Here is a 23,999-nt window from a genome sequence, read left to right as displayed (position 1 = left end):
ATGACTGGGTCAAACTGACCATATGTTCGACATCCAATAGACCATTATCAATATGCTCTAGTTGTGTTGTTAAAAACACTTCTTTTTTTACACAATTGTATAATACGTCTTTAACAAATTAAAACAAAACGTAGCGCGGAAAAAACCCCAATTTATTTTGTTTCACAACACTACTAGAGCACATTGATTAATTAATAATAGGCTATTGGATGTCAAACATTTGCCAATTAGGACTCGTAGTCATCAGAGCAAACCCGCTAAAAAAAATTCTAATGCAGCAAGGAATCTTTTATATGCACTTTCTCACAAACAGTATAGGTTTAGTGCTACCTATAGCACATACCACGGCATTTGACCAGTTGTGGTGCACTGGTTGGGACAAGAAAAAACCCAATCAATTGAATGGATCCACCGAGGTGCTTCGATCCTGCGACGTAAGCACCTCAAGCTCGCGCTCAACCGACTGAACTAAATCCCGCCCCTAGGCCCCATGAGTTCTACGTCCACGTATATCCATATGTTGCACAATTAAATTGACTGTGACAAAGTAACAATACCTCAACTTAGCGCGCAGAATTAAAACGGTACGAGTCCTAAGTATAAACATATATATCTGTCATATTGCATAAATAGTTATACTTAGTGTGAATATTGAACACAGTTTGAGGTCTCAGAGTTTATACCTGTTATACCACGGTCTTTTATACTGTAACAATAGCTAAACTTAGCGACTAGATTGAAAACACTGTGCATTCTATATGCATTCGCCTGGTACTGAATTTTCTAATTATGTGTTTTAACAAAAGCTAAATGTAGCGTGAAGGTTGTAATCAGCCTTTGCATACCACGCTGGTCATAAGAATAGCACAATATAACGCTAGCAGTCTGGTACGTGCATGTATAAACGATTTTAATTAAAGGACAAAAGAACACGAGCACATCGAATATTATCGAAAATGAATGGTAGATTTCATAAACGACGTCCCCAAATTAGAATCGATTAATGTACCTATTGATAGATATGTAAAACACATGACCTTTATACCACATACGGTAGAGTTGGAAGCGACAAACATCGGAAAGGTTACTAGCAAAGATTGTAGTCTTGTAGATTATATCATCGGCACCTATAACACATTCGAAATCGCAAACAGTTTTCAGATAAATGAATATGATTCACTTTTCTCAGACACTCATTTTCCTGTAACTCTTAGCATTAGTACCACACCGACAACAGGTGGGCACGACACTAGCGATGGCATGCCATCACTAACACACACATAAACATACAAACAATGGGAACCTGATAAAGCTATAGAATTAAAAAGTAATATCAATCGAGACTAACTTGAAACCATGGTCTAATCTTTAACGACGATTCTGTCGACATACTAACGCGCGTTGACGCTGCAGCCGAGGCTGCGATAAAGACATTAGGCCAAACTCGTACACACACGAAATATAAGTTCGACCATCTCAAATAAAAAATAAAATTTGCTACGGGAAATCATCTATTATGCAGAGTCATCCGCGGTAAATACCACATAGAAAAATCCATATACGCAAAGAATAGAACCACTTATAAGCAAATCATATTAAAAATGTTTATCAAGAGAGCGTACAGCTCACAAATTAAAAATGGAAAAACAAATGCGAAACTTGAGGTCCAACAACCCAAAAAGCATTTTATAAGCTGCTTAAGACCAAAAACACTGAGGATAACTTGCCACCATTAGAACATTTCCATGATTTCTTCCGATACCTAAACTTTGGAATCCCAGAGGAAAATAATGACGACATGCACATGGAAGACATTGGTTTAGAAACAATAAATGTAAGAAATACTTTTAGCAATTAAAATATAAAAAAATGGAAAGTCACCTGGAATAGACAATATTAAACACGAGTATATCAAAACAACTTCTGTCCTTATGCTACCAGTTTTCGTCAAACTTTTCAACAATATTTTGGATCATGGCCTTTTCCCAAAATGAATGGCTTAAAGGGATTATCAAACCTATTTATAAAAGTAACGGAAATCGAAAAGAACCAGAACATTATTGACCCATAATTTACTTAGCTGTAGCACTAAACTATTCACCTCGGTTCTAAATACACGATTAAATGAATTTATTGACGATAATAATATCCACACCGAAGCTCAGACTGCATTCCGAAAAGATTATTCTACCAGTAACCATTTATTTAATATTCATGTCATTATCTACATTCTAAAATATAAATGTAAAAAAACAATTTGTGCACTTGTTGACTTAAAAAACCCACAACATTTATATGATATGTAAGGCTTATCTCTGGCAAAAAATCACACAAAAAAACACACAAAAAACAACCACCTAGTACATAATACAATAAACGGCAAACTACTCGTCATTATACATAACATGTATCAGGGTATTAAGTCATTTATTAGTGTAAATTCAGTATATTCTCAGCTTTTCCCATTTGACATCGGAGTACGCCAAAGGGGAATATCATTTCATTTCAACTTATTTTCGTGCTTGTATCCAATTAAGGTTCAAGCACGCTGTCCTGGGAACAAACTTCATCTATCTGGGCTGTCTGTCCAGGACAGTTGGTTACTGGTTAGTGAGAAAGAAGAGGGTGTAATGACCGTAAACCTACGCATTGAGCCCTTAAGAACTCGCTCTGGGTTGAAGCCGGTACCGGGCTGCGAACCCTGTACCTACCAGCCTGTAGTCCGATAGCTTAACCACGACGTCACCGAGACCGGTAGGGGAATATTTGCCGTCGATCTTATTCTCCCTCTATTTAAACGACTTAGAGATTTAAAACAAAATGCGCTAAAATTATATGGGTGTTACTAATTCAATAAACGACGTACATATATTTCGAGACGACCCGGAAGGGGTGGGGTGGGGGGGGGGGGCCGGCGTTGAGGTGGTGGTGGTGGTGGTGGGGGTTTGTCGAGTTGGGGTGGTGTTGGTAGAGAACGGGTTAATCCTGCCAACCCACCCCCTTAGATAAATGGGAGCCCGTACGGCTATGCACTATAATGGAAAACAAATAAATTAAAAATGTTATACGTCTAAAAATCCTATTATCATATGAATCCCATTAATTTATTAATTAGTACATGTGTATTTACGTGTGTGTTTTTTATTATTATTATTTCTACTAGAATAGTTTAAAGATTGACAGTCTTCCTTGCTACCAATCTGTATATATATATATATATATATATATATATATATATATATATATATATATATATATATGAGAGAGAGAGAGGACTCTTATACTTCTAACAACGAGTGCTGATCAATTATATCACAAGATACGAGGGGGTATTCTTTTTTATCATCCATTATCATTCTTTGCGACAATTGTAAACAATTTCAGTAAAGTGGGTTGAATGTCACTTTATTGGCAGCGGTAGACTCGTTAGTAGAACGACAATTGCGTGACATCACTAATGATAGGTTTAGCGCTGAAACACACAGTGATGTAACAAAAAAAAGCGATATCTCCTAAGGAGAATATCAAAGAAGATATCGCAAATTATAGCGCTAGCGATATCTCCTACAAAAGCCTTTAATTGATGATAAGACTGCTTTATCCGTCGTAATATGTCAATAGAAACGGTGGTTGCAGGATAAAATAGCATCAGTCATCATTTTGGTTAGAGATGCCCTGCTCATCGTACTTGGTAGATATAGTCCCCAAATATCGAACATAAAACTGTTTGAATGCTCTCGAGAATGCATGGGTACCATAAACAGAATCACAGTCGTTGTTTGAAATCTGCATACAATACATACCCTGTGGTATCGTAGACGTTTTAGCGAGTTAGCTTTCTTTGGACACTGTCTTCACTAGTCGAATGCAGTGTCATATAGGGCCTCAACGAGTCAAACATATTGGACTCGAGTACTCGAGGGTCAAACTCGACCCGGACCCGAGCACCCGACACTTACACTAGATGATGTTGATGAGACTAAGGAATAGAGTAAAATACCACTTTAATAAACACACATTTTATTTTTTGCCACAAAATATACATTTTGTAGGCAGACATACATACTTATATATAAAATAATATAATGTGCACACTGCGGGGAATGATATGTAGCATCGGGTTACAATCGATAAAATTCTATAGTAAATGGGTAATGCATGCATAGCAATAATATACGATATAATAGCATATTCGTGTATCAATGTTGTCTGTTCTATGCGTGGTAGCAGTGTTCATATACTTACACAGTTTAATTAGCTGTGTCGGATAGTCGCTGGATAGTAGTTGCCTTAATTTAAATGTTGAGGGTTTATTATAGTAAAAAGGCTTAATATATTTATCTCTTATGTTACTGAAGAAAGGACACACTAGAACAAAGCGATATTCGTCTTCTACTACATTTATATTGCACAGACGACACATTCAATTATTCCTGTCAATATTGTGGTATCTGCCCGTTTCTATAAAAGAGATTACAGGAAGATAATCTATATTTACTCAAACTAAGTTTCTATTTCAACACAATAGGTTTCTGAAGATAAGGTTGTAAGCAACAATTATTAATAACGAATTTGTATAACAGACATTTTGGAGAATTGTTGAATACAGCATACATAGATTGGATAAATCGATCAGTCATTCTCTATTTGAATAGTGATATAAATGTATTGGATTTTTTACATTTTGATTATACCATATGTGACCAAAACCATTAGTGAGAAGCAGGTCTCTTATTTGACTAACCCATTTTACAGAACGTGGTTCTTAATTACAGCGCTGAACGTTGGTGCCACCAAATGATGCCATTGTAATGCATTCCGCACATTCGTCTTGTTTTCCCTCCATGTCTCATGTAACCGGCGGCAAGCATATGGCAAAATGACGTAAACCTATAATTGCTCTTCCTTGCACGGGTATTCGAGTCCTGTGAACAGACTCGAATCTTGCTAGACTCGGCCCGTGCTCGATAACTCGAGTAATCGTGGATACCCTAGTGTCATATATGTGAAATATGGAAATATGTAACATGTTATATTGTATGGGGAATATACATTATTTCAACTCTTATACAATGTGTTATTTGACATTGCGATCTACTGGTATTGTAAATTTATTTTTATTCCGATTCCCGACATTGTTTTGTGTAAGAATTAGACTCAAAATATCTGACCTGACGCATGTTGACCTGCACATTGTATGTCTGACCTGATGCATGTTGACCTGCACATTATATGTCTGACCTGACGCATGTTGACCTGCACATTATCAAGTTTGATTTCGTGTATTATTCATGCCACTGACGTACGTCTGGGTATTTTGGTGCCACACAATACAAATGAAACCGATTATAACGCTTTCTAATGTAGCCATCAAAACTAGTAACAACTGAGTAGTTGATCCCAATGTGTTTCTCCACTGGTACCAGTTTGTTTTTAGATCAAGACATACCAAAATGTCCAGAACAACAACAACAACAACAACAACAACAAAATAAAAAATAAAAAATCAACCAAAAAAACAACACAAAAAAGAAAAAAACAACAACAACAAAGAAACAAAAAAACATACACAAAAAACAACAAACAACCCCAACACAAAAAAACAAACACAACAAATCAAAACACACACAAACACACACACACACACACACACACACATACACAAAGTATTCTCACACACACACCATACACACACACACACACACTCACACACAGTATTCACACACACACACACACACACACACACACACACACACACACACACAGCATGTGGTAGAGTTGTTTACGTGTGCTAGTGTAATTATCCACCTGTTTCGTTTTTACTAATTACACTGTCACAATAAATGTCCTTAGCGTGAAGATTGGTAATTCTGAGTTCTAATTTATGCAACTGCAAGACCGCTGTCTCTTACACTGCGTGCGCATTCTAATTATACCTGTAATTACATATTAATCATTTGATTGTTTGTCTAATTAAATTCAGCCATCTTGTAATAATGTGAACACGTTTCTCCGTAAACGCAACGCATCAAGTTTCTATAACACCCAGGAGTATTGACTGTTCGTACGTCACTACGAAGAAGCGACAACATGCGGCCGATCTTGGTTCTGTTCTGTCTTCTGTTGGCGCTTGGGCTCACAGCTGCTTGGCGTAAGTTAGCTTCGAAATATTTAAAACAGGGCACAATATTTCTCGAGAACAGTTACGCAACTTTATAATCACGAGATTAAAGTCCCATACATCAGTAATGAAAGTGAAAATCTGTTTGTTTTGAAATGCATTTTAACCATCAATATAGAACAGAACCGTAGTTCAAATGTGTTAGGATTAGGTAGGCCTAACTCATCGGTTACGATAACTATATTCACGTAACTAAAAAATCGGTTACCTAAGTAAAACTCACGTCAACGGACTTCTGGTTACCTAAAATTTTGAAATATTGTCCCCTGTGTTATTTGTTGTTTCATTTTAACGACATCAAAAGGTGAAATACAAAAATTGTTATCCATATGGTTAAAAATATCTTGGTACACATCAAAGTGATAAGTCCTACTAGAACGCCAAGTGGGACGTAACATCTCGGCGTCACACGATTGGCTCATGCTATGACCTTGCAGGATCTATTTTTGCTTCACCTTTCATTCATTAACTGTTTTCATTGACAGTATACAGCTGGGTCACAATACATTATGTACAAAATAGCATCGCGTTTATTCGAGAGCACACTACCCGATACATTTTTTTTAAATTATTATTTTTTTTTTTTAAATAATAAGCATGTAAGATATATCATGCAACCATTATACATTGTTCTAGAGATATTAGCTTATAATATATACAAATCAAATTAAATACAAAACTATCATCTGCTAGATTTCGTTTGACAGGAAAACCGAAAGAATGGCCGCTTCCGTACTACAAACTCCGTAAAAAATAAATGATTTGGTGAAGATAGATGGGGATCTTACTGGATGTGTCATCAATATTATCAGACCGCTAAATACGTACCACATATATGTGGTTAACACAGAAATTGGTAAATTACAAGTACCGAGATTTAGGCTCAGAGTAATACCAGAAACCGTGACAAGTGTTCCCACCCCGCATACACATTCAGCTATCGACTTGCCAGAAGAGGTTATTGATGATTTACTTGCAGATGACATGATACTTGATAACATTCCGGAAAACGAGAATGACAATGCAAGTATAAATTGGATTGACGATATTGAACAGTTTAGTTCTGTTAATGAAAATAAAAACACATCCTTAAAAACAAAAAATAACATGGAAATTCTCAACAATTGTTTCACAAAATCACTATAAGAAACCCGAAAAATAGAAACAACCCCACCAGAAGAACTAGACTTGATTTTATGCAAATTTGTTTATGGAGGTCCGAAAACCCAGTGGTGATGAATATGAGCCAAGCAGTTTGCGGTGTATTCGGTCCAGCATTGATAGACATTTAAAACGTTGCAACTACACCCCATCCATAATGGTTGATACCCGTTTCTCGAAATAACGCGAAGTACTTACATGTAAACAAAAGTATCCGAAACGTGAAGGCAAAGGCATCAAACAATGTAAGGCTGAATCAGTTGACAAACTGTGGGAATCTGGTCAACTTGGGGGGAATACCCCAAATACAATACTGCAAACACTATCTATGGTGGAACAATACGCTCTATTTTGGATTACGGTCAGCACAGACAGATGACATAGGGTGACGTGTCTCTAAAAAAACTGACACTGATAATAATGAATTTTTGGAGTACAACGAACGTCAGACCAAAACACGTAAAGGGGCAAATCCCAGAGATGTCAGAAAAACACCTCCTCGTGTTTGAGCGATTCCATCTGAGCCAGATCGATGTCTGATAGCACTGTACAAACAATATCAGTGTTTAAGACCATCCAATTTCTCAGGTCAACAGCATCACGTTTATTTATCCAGCAACGCCAGATATTTTCCTACAGATGGTGAATTATGGTTCAAATGTCAGCCGGTGGGCATAAACAAACTGAGTAATTTCATGAAAACCATGGCACAAGCTGCTAATTTAACTGGACACAAACGATTCACAAACCACAGCGCACGAAAAACAATGCTGCAGACTTTGAACGATAATAATTGTGGTCCCACAAATATCATGCAGTTGTCAGTGCACAAAAAAAGTTGCATCGGCCAACGAATATGCCACAATATCAGATGAACAACACAAGGAAATTAGCAGAATGCTTGTTCGCAAATCGAAATCTCCTACATGCCTGCCCGTTTCCACGCCTGAGCAAAACGCAGTCGCTTCGACGTCTTCACAGTTTCAAACACACAATCAAATGTTTTTGGAAATACAAAAATTGTTATCCATATGGTTAAAAATATCTTGGTACACATCAAAGTGATAAGTCCTACTAGAACGCCAAGTGGGACGTAACATCTCGGCGTCACACGATTGGCTCATGCTATGACCTTGCAGGATCTATTTTTGCTTCACCTTTCATTCATTAACTGTTTTCATTGACAGTATACAGCTGGGTCACAATACATTATGTACAAAATAGCATCGCGTTTATTCGAGAGCACACTACCCGATACATTTTTTTTAAATTATTATTATTTTTTTTTAAATAATAAGCATGTAAGATATATCATGCAACCATTATACATTGTTCTAGAGATATTAGCTTATAATATATACAAATCAAATTAAATACAAAACTATCATCTGCTAGATTTCGTTTGACAGGAAAACCGAAAGAATGGCCGCTTCCGTACTACAAACTCCGGTAAAAATAAATGATTTGGTGAAGATAGATGGGGATCTTACTGGATGTGTCATCAATATTATCAGACCGCTAAATACGTACCACATATATGTGGTTAACACAGAAATTGGTAAATTACAAGTACCGAGATTTAGGCTCAGAGTAATACCAGAAACCGTGACAAGTGTTCCCACCCCGCATACACATTCAGCTATCGACTTGCCAGAAGAGGTTATTGATGATTTACTTGCAGATGACATGATACTTGATAACATTCCGGAAAACGAGAATGACAATGCAAGTATAAATTGGATTGACGATATTGAACAGTTTAGTTCTGTTAATGAAAATAAAAACACATCCTTAAAAACAAAAAATAACATGGAAATTCTCAACAATTGTTTCACAAAATCACTATAAGAAACCCGAAAAATAGAAAACAACCCCACCAGAAGAACTAGACTTGATTTTATGCAAATTTGTTTATGGAAGTCCGAAAACCCAGTGGTGATGAATATGAGCCAAGCAGTTTGCGGTGTATTCGGTCCAGCATTGATAGACATTTAAAACGTTGCAACTACACCCCATCCATAATGGTTGATACCCGTTTCTCGAAATAACGCGAAGTACTTACATGTAAACAAAAGTATCCGAAACGTGAAGGCAAAGGCATCAAACAATGTAAGGCTGAATCAGTTGACAAACTGTGGGAATCTGGTCAACTTGGGGGGAATACCCCAAATACAATACTGCAAACACTATCTATGGTGGAACAATACGCTCTATTTTGGATTACGGTCAGCACAGACAGATGACATAGGGTGACGTGTCTCTAAAAAACTGACACTGATAATAATGAATTTTTGGAGTTCAACGAACGTCAGACCAAAACACGTAAAGGGGCAAATCCCAGAGATGTCAGAAAAACACCTCCTCGTGTTTGAGCGATTCCATCTGAGCCAGATCGATGTCTGATAGCACTGTACAAACAATATCAGTGTTTAAGACCATCCAATTTCTCAGGTCAACAGCATCACGTTTATTTATCCAGCAACGCCAGATATTTTCCTACAGATGGTGAATTATGGTTCAAATGTCAGCCGGTGGGCATAAACAAACTGAGTAATTTCATGAAAACCATGGCACAAGCTGCTAATTTAACTGGACACAAACGATTCACAAACCACAGCGCACGAAAAACAATGCTGCAGACTTTGAACGATAATAATTGTGGTCCCACAAATATCATGCAGTTGTCAGTGCACAAAAAAAGTTGCATCGGCCAACGAATATGCCACAATATCAGATGAACAACACAAGGAAATTAGCAGAATGCTTGTTCGCAAATCGAAATCTCCTACATGCCTGCCCGTTTCCACGCCTGAGCAAAACGCAGTCGCTTCGACGTCTTCACAGTTTCAAACACACAATCAAATGTTTGGTTCCACTACATAATCCAACTGTAATATATTGGGAACATAATTTGCAGGACCAATATATGGTGGCATTTCTAACATCAGTTTCAACACCGGACGTCAATCGAATGAGCCCCTCCATTCACCACGTTCAAAGCGTCGTCGCATCATAATATCAAGTGAATCAGAAACTTCTGATGAAGATTGACTTCATTCTGTATTTTAAATCCATGTTCAGAGTTCTGATTTAATTTCTTTACAAAAAAAGTTAAAATTCCAAGGAAGCGCAAACTTAGTTTACAAAGTTCTATAATTCTTTAATTTGTTAAAACGTATATGTACAGTGTTTAATCACAACAACAACAACAACAACAAAATACAAAAAACAACAAACAAACAATCAAACACCAAAAAACACCAAATACCCCCCCCCACACACACACAGACACACTCCAACACACACAAACAACCCGCAAAGTGGTCATAATGTGTTAGAACAGTTTGTCCATAATGTTTGTTTTCATTCAAAATTCACGAAAATTACACATTTTAATTAGGGACTATCGTTTGTAGTGAATGGATTGGACATCATACGGCTAAGCACTGATTATCTGTATTATTTCGCATAGTCTGTTTCCTTACAATGTAAACGTTTATTTGTTTTGGTTGTTGTGAATTAAAATCGATTATGGGTAATAAATGGGATATTAAACTCTCTTCCATGTCGTATAATGTTTATGTCCCTCGTGAAAAAATTTGCCCCCAATCAAACCTTTTTCAAACTATTAAATTTTATAAAAGCATACGTACATACCTACACACCTACCTATCTACCTACCTACCTACATACTTATCTAACTACATACCTACCTACCTGCCTGCTTGCCTGCCTGCCTACCTACCTACCTACCTACATACATACATACATAGTGTGGGTTGTCCTCCTAATATGGATCCCCACCAATATAAAATCCTAGCTACGCCAATGGCGCAAATACGCATGCATTTCAACTCGATTTATAATCATCATTGTGTGCTTAAATCTATAGTTTGTCACCCACCATTTGTTTATTTTTTTTTGTAAATAATTTCAGTTTGGTTTGATGTAAGAAGAAAAGTAAAAGTGTTTTGGAATTATTATTATTTTTTACTATTTGTGTGTGCAGTTTAGAAAACAATCGCTTATAAATAAATAATTGGTAGTAAAATTTCATAGTATGAAAAAAGGCGTTCCCTGCGGGAAGAACTATAGCTATAACTGTCTACGTTAAATACTGTGCCGTGACAGTGTTTATGAGACGGAAAAAAAAAAAAAAAAAAAAACATATATATATATATATATATATATATATATATATATATATATATATATTTTTATTTTTTTTATTATTTTTTTTTATTAATAAAACAGTGATTTACATAATGTTGTTCGGTACACCCACTCATTCCATATAATGCTACATAACGTTTGCACATACATCCACCCCCACCCTCGAGCGTTACGTAATATTTAAATGGTCCTAAGCTTGTCACACAACATATTTTACTATCTTAATAATGCAGTATATGTATATGTATATATATAAAATCTTTACATTTTTCATGTACCAGTAAATCATTTCGAATATTAATTTTTGAAAAGTTTCTTGTCGATTTTTTATTGCTGTAAATAGTGAAAATTTATCAATTGGGTTAAGTTCAGTAACATATCTTTTATTTGGGTTTCCGATACATCATTTAGGTGCATTTTATATTGAACAGCCTCACTTGTGCCTTCTTCAACAACCCACCGGCCTCGGTGGCGACGTGGCAGGCCATCGGTCTACAGGCTGGTAGGTACTGGGTTCGGATCCCAGTCGAGGCATGGGATTTTTAATCCAGATACCAACTCCAAACCCTGAGTGAGTGCCCCGCAAGGCTCAGTGGGTAGGTGCAAACCACTTGCACCGACCAGTGATCCATAACTGGTTCAACAAAGGCCATGGTTTGTGCTATCCTGTCTGTGGGAAGCGCAAATAAAAGATCCCTTGCTGCTAATCGGAAGAGTAGCCCATGTAGTGGCGACAGCGGGTTTCCTCTCAAAATCTGTGTGGTTCTTAACCATATGTCTGACGCCATATAACCGTAAAATAAAATGTGTTGAGTGCGTCGTTAAATAAAACACTTCTTTCTTTCTTCAACAACCCCGATCAGGCCCCATTATATCGACTGGTAAATTTTCTGAAATAGGTGGCATAACATTCAAAGGCCACGGTTGTAATTCACTGTTTTAAAGTTTTGATGGCAAAATACTTTACAAACCTGGATAGCTGTATCTTCATCATTATCATGAAATAAGATGTAAGGCGCCATATTGGTTTCTACGATATATTTACCATAATATTGGATATTTTGTAGTTACGACAATTTCGAAAATACACTACGGCATTTGTCACAGTCACTTACAACGGATTTGCAACAAATCGTGGCTAAGATAGCTTCGAAAATACGTGCCCTGGACGATTTCTACATAATCGTAACGTCATAACACGTTTTACAACGACTGACGTCATAACTACTGTTTTTCACAATTCAGTTTTTTTTAAAGTCTGTTTTGACAGTTTATTATCCAAATTCATTTTAACGTGAACACATAATAAATTATATGTATATATAAAACAGTAATATTTATTTTATTGTTCAGTATACTAAACAAGATTAAGAGTTTAAAATGGTGTAGGAACAGGCGCAGATGCAGGATTTCTGAAAGAGAGGGGGGTCCACATGTGATATTTTTATAATTTAAGCATTTAGAACAGTTAATATAATCACATTTCCCCTTAAAGGTTATTGACGGTTTTCAAAAGGGAGGGGGGGGGGGGGGTGTCGGGCCACTGGACTCCCCCTGGATCCGCTGTTACTGATATATATGTGCGTCATATAACATAAATACAAACACACCTCCGTGTACTCATAAATAGATAACATGTATAAGCAATTGGTGGCAGTAATGCATAATACACGCTTACGACATTTGTCAGTGATTTCTTTTATTATGCATAATTTCTTCAGGATACTTAATTTGTTCTGCTTTCATTATACTGGGTTTAATATAATAATATGGCTTTAACGAGAGTGTGCGAAAAAAATGCATTTGAATAAATAGTGAAATTCGTCTCCGATATCGTTATTACATAATGTGCTAGTTCTTTATTCTAATGGAGTGTTGTCCCGGCGTCCTGTTTCAATTGGTAGGTAATGGTTGAATGTTCTGAATTTTAGTAAAATTGTCCAGGATCATTGTGGTAGTAAAATAAATTAAATTAGTTTTTGAAATTAAAAGTATCTTTAAATCTCGCATATGTTTTACCTCTTGATGATGACGATTTACTACACACCGATGTAAGATATTACTCATGTCATAACAATTAATCAATATCTAACAAGTGTAATATTGACACGCGCAGACTGGCGAGGCATTGTTTGTTGTTGAATGACGTCGATATTTGAATGACTTCACTTTGCATCTCTCTGTAATCAAATAAACTGGTTGCCTGATGCGTCTTTTTTTCCGAACGCTGGAAAAGATTGAGTGCAAACTTGCTTTTGAAAATGTTTTGTTCGCTCGCCAAATACCGGACCTGTTCACGAGTTTCATAAAAATGGTATGACAGACAAGCTCGTTTATCTATCTATCTATCTATCTATCTATCTATGTGCGTGCGTGCGTGCGTGCGTGCGTGTGTGTGTGTGTGCGCGCGCATATATATGTATATGTATATATACTGAAAGGAAAAAGAAACGTCGGGTCATAAATTGTGGAAAATTTCCTAAATAAGTGGGCGGACTTGTATGGATGTTGTACAAATAGTTCATTGGGTTATTGTGCGCAATACTCTGAATGCACACGCAATAAAGTGTGATAGGGAGCGATGTACGGCAAGACAATGAAAATCACCAAATGCACGTGCAAAAACATGATTCGGACGAAAGTTGCGGGGTACAACTCATACCACATTGTAGTGTTACCTGTTACAGAACACAATACGATGCGTTACTTGGTAAAACTGTAATTGCCATTATGCCAGGCTTGACCGAAATTGAGAGGGGTCAAGCAATTTCACAGCTCATGCAAGGTCATACGCAAATAAAGTTGCCGTACAATTTGGTGAGAATGTTCGAACCATACAAAGTCTTGTGATACATTTGCGGGTTACAGAAAGGGTTGCGCCCATGTGTAACGCCACGCCAAAATCACCCAGCAATCAGGCTTGCGTATTTGCGCGATCATCACCTTACTTCCATCGAAACTGCTCGCAACACCATAGGCACCCACAATCGTCCCATCCTCCCCAAAACTGTAAGGAATCGGATGAGAGAGGCCAATTTCGTTGCGCGTCGCTCCTACGTTGGTCTCGCTCTAGCACCATTACGTCGACAACATCGGATGAATTGGCTGCATGCACATGCACCGGGAAGGTTCCGCATAATGCAATGGAGGCGTGTACTGATCACGTATGAATCAAGGTTCACAATTTCCCGGTGTATCGACGTCGTGGGAAGAGATTGGTCGAGGCTTGCTTTGATGAAAGGGACATATTTTATGGTGGCTCAGTCATGGTCTGGGGTGGAATTTCCCATGGTGGTCATCGCTGGGAACCTGACAGCCGTCCGATACAGGGATGAGATCCTGCAGCCTCACGCCGTGCCCTTTGTCCAGCAAAACAACCTGACATTGCAACAAGACGACGCGAGGCCGCATTTTGGAAGAGTGTATAGGGACTTCCTTGCAGCAAAAAACATCGTCCCCCTCGACTGGCCCGCGTAGAGCCCCGGTCGGTCCCGCATTGAGCACTGGTGGAATCAGTTGGACAGGAGAGTGAGAAATCGTCCAAACCCACCCATCACCATTGCTCAGCTCAAAGATGCCTTGGTAGACGAATGGAATAACGTTCCAATGAGGAGTGTGAATGCCTTGATGAATTCCAAGACCAGGAGAGTCAGGGCAGCTACACAGGCACGGGTGGTCACACACGGTACTAGTGAGACCAGTGAGACTAGTGGAGTCATACACAGACTAACGAGAATTAAATGACATGTGACGGATACTAATGAATTGTTTCAATGAATGTTTGGTTTCAATTCTAGTGGGGTACACTCATTTGCAATCGGATTATGTTGCCATATTCTTTCATATTTCAATAAAAAAAATTGCCAGTATTATGATTAGTGTCCGTCCTTCATAGATATGTGGTACAATTGTACATATCGTGTCATACAATTTGATCTGCTGGCTTTAAAGTTGACTCGACGTTTCTTTTTCCTTTCAGTATATATATATATATATATATATATATATATATATATATATATATATATATATATACATATATATATATCATAATGCCATTGTTATATATATATATAATATTGTCTTGACCTATTGATTATTTAAAGTATAACCCCCTGGGACGAACGTTTTAGTCATCGTTCAGACGTGTCCAGTTTTTCAGGGTTTGTAATCCCCTGCGTATATCGATGTATGTAGTACATACGTATCGTGGCAAGTCTGTGCTTGAACAGTTCTCTGATGGAAGCGTGCCAAAAATTACCCACACCCACACCCACGCAAGTCCACATGGCGATCAGAAATCATTTGAAATACCTGTTCCTTTTACAGATTGCTACAATGGATCGACATACAATGCTAAAGCTAGAAAGTGTATTTGCCACCCCTGGAATTTTGGTAAAACCTGTATACATTGTAAGTATGTTTTGAGTTTTGCTAAAGCTTTCATAGTCATAATGACTTGTGACTGACACAAATACATCCATATATACATTCACACACACACACACACACACACACACACACACACACACAGAGAGAGAGAGAGAGAGAGAGAGAGAGAGAGAGAGAGAGAGAGAGAGAGAGAGAGAGAGACACACACAGACAGAGAGTTAAATGTGTTGTTTTGATTTATTTAACGACGCCACTAGAGCACATTGAGTTGTTTATCTTATCATCGGCTATTGGACGTCAAACATATGGTCATTCTGACACTGTTTTTAAGAGGAATCCCGCTGTCGCCACATAGGCTACTCTTGTACGATTAGGCAGCAACGGAGCTTTTATTTGCGCTTCGCACAGGCAGGATAGCACAACCATGGCCTTTGTTGAACGAGTTATAGATCACTGGTGGTTTACCCATTGAGCCTTGCGGATCACTCACTCAGGGTTTGGAGTCTGTATCTGGATTAAAAATCCCATGCCTCGACTGAGATCCGAACCCAGTACCTCCCAGCCTGTAGACCGATGGCCTAACCACGACGCCACCGATGCCGGTAAAATTGTGTTTAAGACACACACACACACACACACACACACACACACATTGACACTCGATAGCTTAGAACGTATTGTTGCGAGTCTGCAACATGTAGGCGATTCCGTGCCACAGCAACAGCATGAGAACATTTATGGTTGGTATCTTTGTAGAATTAAATAGCTGAAATTTGAAAGTGTGAGGTGTGTTGTAGTAGTATTTGTTTAGATATGTTGATCTTTCAATGGTAAAATAAGTCGGACGTCCCATTTAACGCAGACGCCTTAAAACAACACAAGCCACGGTTGAGCGCATTACTACTGACCTGCCTTTTACCTTGAATAATACATGTAGTAAATAATGGAATGGTCGGATACAACTATATACAGAACACAGAACATAATTATATAAAATTTGATTTATTGATACATTTTAACACATGAAATACAAGACATTGGTCGTTAGAGACATAATAATCATTGATATCATTGATTTTTATTTTTTTTTAAAGTCAAAATGTTATTCGTTTTATTTCCTACAAGACACTCACTTTACTAAAGAAAAGGAACTTCTTATACGCGCGGAGTGGGGATACGAATGTATTTTTAATTCTAAAAACAGGCAATCTCGTGGCGTTGCTATATTAATAAATAACAATTTTGAATATAACATACATAAAGTATTTAGAGGAGACGGCGGAAATTTACTTATTGTGGATATAACTATTTACAATATACGTATAAAATTAGTAAACCTATATGGACCAAATTCAGACAGTCCAAACTTTTACAAGCAAGTTCTACAAGAAGTAAAAGCTCTTAAAAATAAATATATTTTTCGTGGAGATTGGAATCTTGTTCTAAACCCACAGATTGATACACATAACTACATAAATGTAAACAATCGAAAAACTTGCGATGAAGTGATAGATATAATAAGTTAATTAGATCTTGTGGACATCTGGAGAGATCATAATCCCAAACTACGTAATTACACATGGAGGAAGAATAACCCAATAAAAGAAGCTCGATTAGATTTTTTCTAATATCAGAAATGTTGTATTCTTATGTCCTGAACTCCAATATACATTGTGGATATAGAACTGATCATTCTATTATAAGTCTAAATCTCGAATTCAGTGAAAACCAAAGGCACAACACCTTTTGGAAATTTAATAATTCACTCTTTAAAAATATATCTTATATATGAATAATTAAAAAAGTTATTTCTGATGTTAAGAGACAATATGCCGCGTCTGTCTATAACTTGGATACTGTTGATGATATATCCCTATCTGAAATAAATTTTACAATTAATGATCAATTATTCCTAGAAGTATTACTTATGGAAATTAGAGGAAAGACAATTTCATACTCATCGTAATTGAAAAAAAGAAAACTGTAAACTAGAAAAACAGCTGATTGAAGAAATAGAGATATTAGAAAATAGCGAACAATTAGATTTTTAAATTATACAGACAAAAAGAAAAAAACTTAGAAAGCCTTCGTGAAAAGAAAATGGAGGATGTCTACATCAGATCTAGAGATAGATGAAGGTGAACGAATTTCTAACTATTTCTGTAACTTAGACAATAGGAGCTTTATTAGCAAGTCTATAACTTAAATTGAGAAAAATGATGGTTCTATCGTTACAAATGAAAATGAACTTATGAGACAAAAAACGTTTATGAAAACCTCTATTCTTCAAAATAAGATATGATAGCTGATACTGACCTACATGACTTAGTTTTAGGTCAGGATATAAATAAACTTAGCAGAGAACAAGCAGACTCTTTAGAGGGTTTATTGATATATGAAAAATTATCAAATGCTTTAAAATGTACAAAGAACAATAAAAGTCCAGGGTCTGACGGTTTCTCTGCCGAATTAAAAAAAAAAAAAATTGGAAAAATATTGTTTATTTTGTTCTTGCATCTGTGAATTATGTTTTTATTAATGGTGAATTATCTATAACACAGAAACTTGGAATGATTACCTGCATACCCAAAGGCGATAAACCCAAACCTTTTCTAACTAACTGGCGTCCCATTTCACTCTTAAATATTGTTTATAAATTAGCATCAGCCTGCATATCAGAAAGACTAAAAGGGGTACTCCATATTCTCACAAGTGAAGATCAAACTGGGTGTATGTCAAATAGCTACATCGGTGACAATATAAGGATCCTGTATGATATTTTGTATTGTACTGAATCCCAAAATATTCCAGGAATGTTGCTAAGAGTAGATTTTGAAAAGGCATTTGATACGATTTCTTCGTCATTTTTTACATAAAACTCTTCATTTCTTTGGATTTGGAGAAGATATTAAACGATGGATTTTTGTGTTCTATACAAATATTAAATCCAGTGTTATAGTCAAAGGAAATGTATCATCATCCTTTAACATTTACAGAAGGATGCAGGCAAGGAGACCCATTATCTCCGTATATATTCCTCCTCTGTGTAGAAATTCTTGCAGAGCTTATTTGTAATAATAAGAATATTAAAGGCATTTCAATAAACAGCAAAGAATATCTTATTTCACAATACGCTGATGATACAGATTTTATACTTAATGGTAGCAGAACATCTTTTGAAGAAACTATAGCGACTTTAAATAGATTTGCAGATTTATCAGGACTAAAAATAAATTATGAAATAAATAAATAAAATCTGAAGTTATTTGGATTGGTTCCAAAAAGAATAGTTCAGTAATATATTACACATTTAAATCTAAAATGGAATCCTCCAACTTTTAAAGCACTTGGAATTATCATTAGTACTGATATTTCTGAAATAACAAAACTTAATTACAACTCTAAACTGTTTGAAAATAAACCGATTATAAATAGATGGATGCGAAGATGTGTAACACCACATGACAGAATAGCTATAATAAAAGCCTTATTAATATCTAAACTCAGCTATTTACTCTTAACTTTACCAAACCCAACTTAGTCGTTTCAGTGTGAATTAAACAAAATATTATTCAGGTTTGTACGGAACCAAAAACCAGAGAGGATAAGAAGACCAACTGTATGTAAACCTGTTAAAGAAGGAGGCCTCGGTATGATAGATATATTTAATTGTATCAAGGCTTTAAAGATTACCTGGATTCGAAAATTGGAAACAAAAGATTCAAAATGGAAACCTATTTTATGTGCTTGTTTTCCTCAATTACGTAATATTTCTGTATTTGGTAACGACCTCCCCTCAAAATGTTTCAAAAATGTAAATAACCTGTTTTGGAAGGACTGTATTCAGGCTTTTTACGACTTCTTGACAGCAATAAAAGTTACATCCTTTGAAGATTTCTTATCTGAACCAATTTTTTATAATTCCCAAATAAAAATTGATAGGAAAACCTTTTTGAAAAAGAAATGGCTCGAGAAAGGCATTTCTCAGATTTGCGATCTTGTTAATGAATTTAATGATATATACGAGTTAGATGTTTCTTTTCTAGAATACCATGGCGTCGTTAATTCCGTTAAGTCATATTTTGGGAAAACAAATATTTAAAAAGTTGAAACAAATATCTCCTGGGACGATTCTCCGGTTCAACGGACACTTTGCTCTATTAGGAAAGGCTCAACATTATATTATTATGCATTAACGTTGTCGAACGTTCCGAATATTGCCATACTAAAATGGCAACTTCATTTTACTTCCAACCTAAACTGGTCCTAAATAAAATTAAGATGGTTCCAATATAGAATATTATTCAGGATACTGACTACCAACACGCTTGCTTATAAACTAAAACTTATTGACAGTGAAATGTGTAGTTTTTGTCATGAAATTCGAGAATCTATAGAACATCTATTTTGGGAATGTTAAGTTGTTCAGCTTTTTTGGAACAATTTTTTGAATTGGTTATTAAAGTCTTGTAATCATATATTTAACCTAAATTTATCATTTGAACTTGTTATATTCGGATGTAAATGTAATACTAAAACAGATAATATTATTTATTTATTATTATTGTTAGCTAAGTATTTTATATATAAATGCAAAGTGCAAAATGCACAGTTAAACATTACTCATTTCCAAAACGAAGTTAAACAATGAATGAATGAATGTTTAACGACACCCCATCACGAAAAATACATCGGCTATTGGGTGTCAAACTATGGTAATGCAAATAAATAAAGTGATGATCAACATCAATATAAAAAAATCAAGGTTTAAACAAAAACAGTGTAAAGAACTGTACAAAAAACACAAATATCACAGAATTTTACGGACACTGAATCTTACTCAAAACTTCAATTTTGTGCTGCATTGGCCATTCTCAAAGAGAATGTTACACCCCTGCACCACGGTGAGGTTACAGCACACGCAGGGGAAAGTTAAACAAACATACCTGATTGAGAAACATATTCACTACAGTCAAAACTGCTTTAATAAATTCGTTACCAAGTGGGCAATGTACCATTCTCTATTTGATTTATAATCTTAAAATTACTTTTGTTCATTCATTTGTTTCCATCAGCCCCAACAGGTCACGTGGAATTGATGTAAAGTAAAACACCTTCATATCTGTATGCCTATTGTATATCCTACTTCTTTTTACAGATCACTGAAATGTTGTTATAAATAATGATAAATATGTACATAATCAAAACACGTGCATGTGTGTATATTGTTTTTCTTTTATCCTCCTCCTCTCTCTCTCTCTCTCTCTCTCTCTCTCTCTCTCTCTCTCTCTCTCTCTCTCTCTCTCTCTCTCTCTCTCTCTCTCTCTCTCATTTTCATTTTCATATATCATTATATACTTTGATTTACTCTAGATACTTGTTTAAATCCAGGTCCTTGTGAAATATATTATTTTAATTAAGTCTGCCTATAAAGTAGTAACTACATTATGTGTGTATACATTATATATAAAATTACTATAACAACCCCCATGTCTTCTCCCTTTGCATGGGTTGATATTTGTCAACAAGGGAATGGTCAAGAAAATTATGGTCAATTATTGATATAAAAACAGTGTATATCCGAAGACTGGTAGATACAGGGTTCAGCCCGGTACCGGCTCCAACCCAGAGCGAGTTCTTAAGGGCTTATGGGTGACAGAACTTTTTGGGAGAGTATATTTAATCAACCGAGCCTCAAAGTCTGTGTTTCCTGTATTAACAAAATGTAGACAGTTTAGTTTATCAGTTAACTGCCAATTAGGTTTGTTTGACACAATCGTAAAATGAGACTAGAGGTTTATAAGAGCCGGAGTTTTTCGCGAATGGTTTTTTTTCTCCAGTTGAATGACAAAAACAGTTGGCCAGTTTCAGTTTTTGTTAAAAAAAAAACCCAAACAAAACATTACGCCATTATCAAGTTTAGCGTCTCAGACTGTTTGTGGTTGGGAACACAATTCAGACCTCTTTTCAGCGGATGTTAGATGGGTAGTCTCACCGGTTAGGTTAACAGTGTTAGTTCCTAATCCTATAGAAGGGTGGACATTATCTCATCCAAGTGCGGTAAAGTTTATTGGCAGTTACTATTTTCGATAACACATGACTGTTTGCACATGTACGTGTGCTATCAGTTTCAAGACATACGACTGGCTGCTCCTAGGTGATGACCAGGTCACCAGTCAAACATCCAATGAAAAACTACACGATGTAAGTCGATTACATTGTGAGGTATAGTTAACCTATTGTGCGATAAATAATATCTAACGGCCACTCATGTATTATTGTCTATATAGTTGTGTGTGAGTGTGTGTGTGTATGTTTGTGTGTCTCTGTGTGTGTGCGTGCGTGTGTGTGTATGCATGTGTCTGTATGTGTGTTTGTACATGCGTGTGTGTGTGTATGTGTATGTATTTGTGTATGTGTTCGTGCGTGCGTATGTGCGTGTGCGTGTACATGCGCGCGCTTATGTGTATGTCTGTATGCTATTTTACACATATAACATCAACTATTATAGCAATACCATTAAACAGTGACGCTGTCTGTTGTTTTTTACAGTAATGATATGGGGCCCTTCGATCCCCGTTGAAACACGACGACAGACCTACGACGTGTGTAGTTTGCCATATGTGCCGACGTTCTGCGCGAAGACATGTGGAACATGCAGTGGATGTAAGACATGGCGTAATATAGATATCGTGTATTATATTTACATAATACTAAACAGCACAAGTCGTATGAGATTCGTGAATTATACTGACAATACTAAACTACAGAAGTCATGTGAGGTCCGTGCATTATATAAACAATACTAAACTACAAACATCATCGAAGATAAACTTGTATTATATATATGATGGTACACTGCAGATGCCATGCAAAATTCGAAGTGTATTTATATACACTCTATTAAACTACACACGCCATGTAAAATACGATGTGTATTATATAGATAATACTAAACTGGAAAGGTCATTTAAAATAAACGTGTATTTTATGCATGTATAATGTTTTATCCAGCCATTGCCATATATGTTGACTAGATAAATCTCTATATTTTTGGTCACTGACCAAAACTATAGGTCACGTAACATAGGCCCGATTCATCTCGAGTATTTCGGAGTAGATTTTCAATAAACATACTCTTTAAATCATTTATTGAAGTACAGTAAATACAAATAACTTTTAATTTTGCCATAACAGTACTTTTAATGTGACATAATATAGCTAACTTCTTACAAATATGAGGTCATGTATCTTGTCATACCGCAAAGAAATTTGCTAGGTTCACAATGCTCGATCTGCGTACACAAAACTGGAATAAATAAAGATTTTCCGAATATTCCTGTAGGATTGGAGGATAAAAAAAATAACTGGTTACTGTCTTAAAATATCAGCTTTATCCTGCTCAGGTCGAACGGCGAATGTAGCGAATGCATTCGCCATTGTTACATTTCCCGCAACATATTTTTAAATTGATGAGCTTTGTTTGACGTCATGAAATCTTATGACGTAACGTCTTCCCACACACACGATTCGAGTCGCTATGACAAATCGCACGCGACAAGTCGGTGCGACATATCGCATAATGAGAACTCCGCTTTAACAATTTGATACCAGGTAACTGAATTAATATGAGTGTTGATGGTTTCTTCCAATAATACGTTTTGATATATTTAATCCAAAATCATTGTAGGATGGACAATGCAAAATAAAGTAAAATTTATCGCCAATCAGGTTACCGTTACAAAGACTTCAGATTCTCTGTTCACGTTGTTTCTACAATAGCTTGCTATGGATGGAGACGTTAAACCCTATTACTTGACCTGACATTTGTATTTACATAAGAAACATCTAATTCCGTAAGCTAAATTGCTTGACAAATAGTACTGATACCTGCAGCTGTTTTGTATTAAGGCACAATTTCATTTCCACCAGTGGACAATTTGTTGTGGAGATCCGAGTTGATGGTGCGTGTATGTGTATATTTACAGCCAAGTGTAAAGACAAATATCCGAAAAGGTGTCTAAGAATGATTCCTCTCGGTTAGAGACTATATACTATGCGAAAGAAAACTGCTCGACTGTTTCCCACAAGA

General features: G+C 36.2%; 1 protein-coding gene across 2 annotated transcripts; it reads left to right on the top strand.

The window, feature by feature from the left end:
• Positions 1–5,995: 5,995 nt before the first annotated feature.
• On the top strand, positions 5,996–23,999 carry LOC121390109. 2 transcript variants are annotated; one of them, XM_041521837.1, is made up of 4 exons: positions 5,996–6,151; positions 15,845–15,928; positions 22,460–22,573; positions 23,896–23,999. In XM_041521837.1, the coding sequence occupies exons 1-4, from the start codon at positions 6,091–6,093 to the stop codon at positions 23,949–23,951; spliced, it is 315 nt and encodes a 104-aa protein (XP_041377771.1). In that variant the 5' UTR covers positions 5,996–6,090; the 3' UTR covers positions 23,952–23,999. The 2 variants fall into 2 exon arrangements, with proteins under 2 accessions (XP_041377771.1, XP_041377772.1); XM_041521838.1 differs by lacking the exon at positions 15,845–15,928 and having other exon boundaries at positions 6,015–6,151.

The sequence above is a fragment of the Gigantopelta aegis genome, chromosome 15, assembly GCF_016097555.1.
Source record: "Gigantopelta aegis isolate Gae_Host chromosome 15, Gae_host_genome, whole genome shotgun sequence".
Classification (NCBI taxonomy): Eukaryota; Metazoa; Mollusca; class Gastropoda; order Neomphalida; family Peltospiridae; genus Gigantopelta; species Gigantopelta aegis.
Note: the sequence above shows the minus strand (reverse complement) of the source record. Positions and strands in the feature narration are given on the sequence as shown.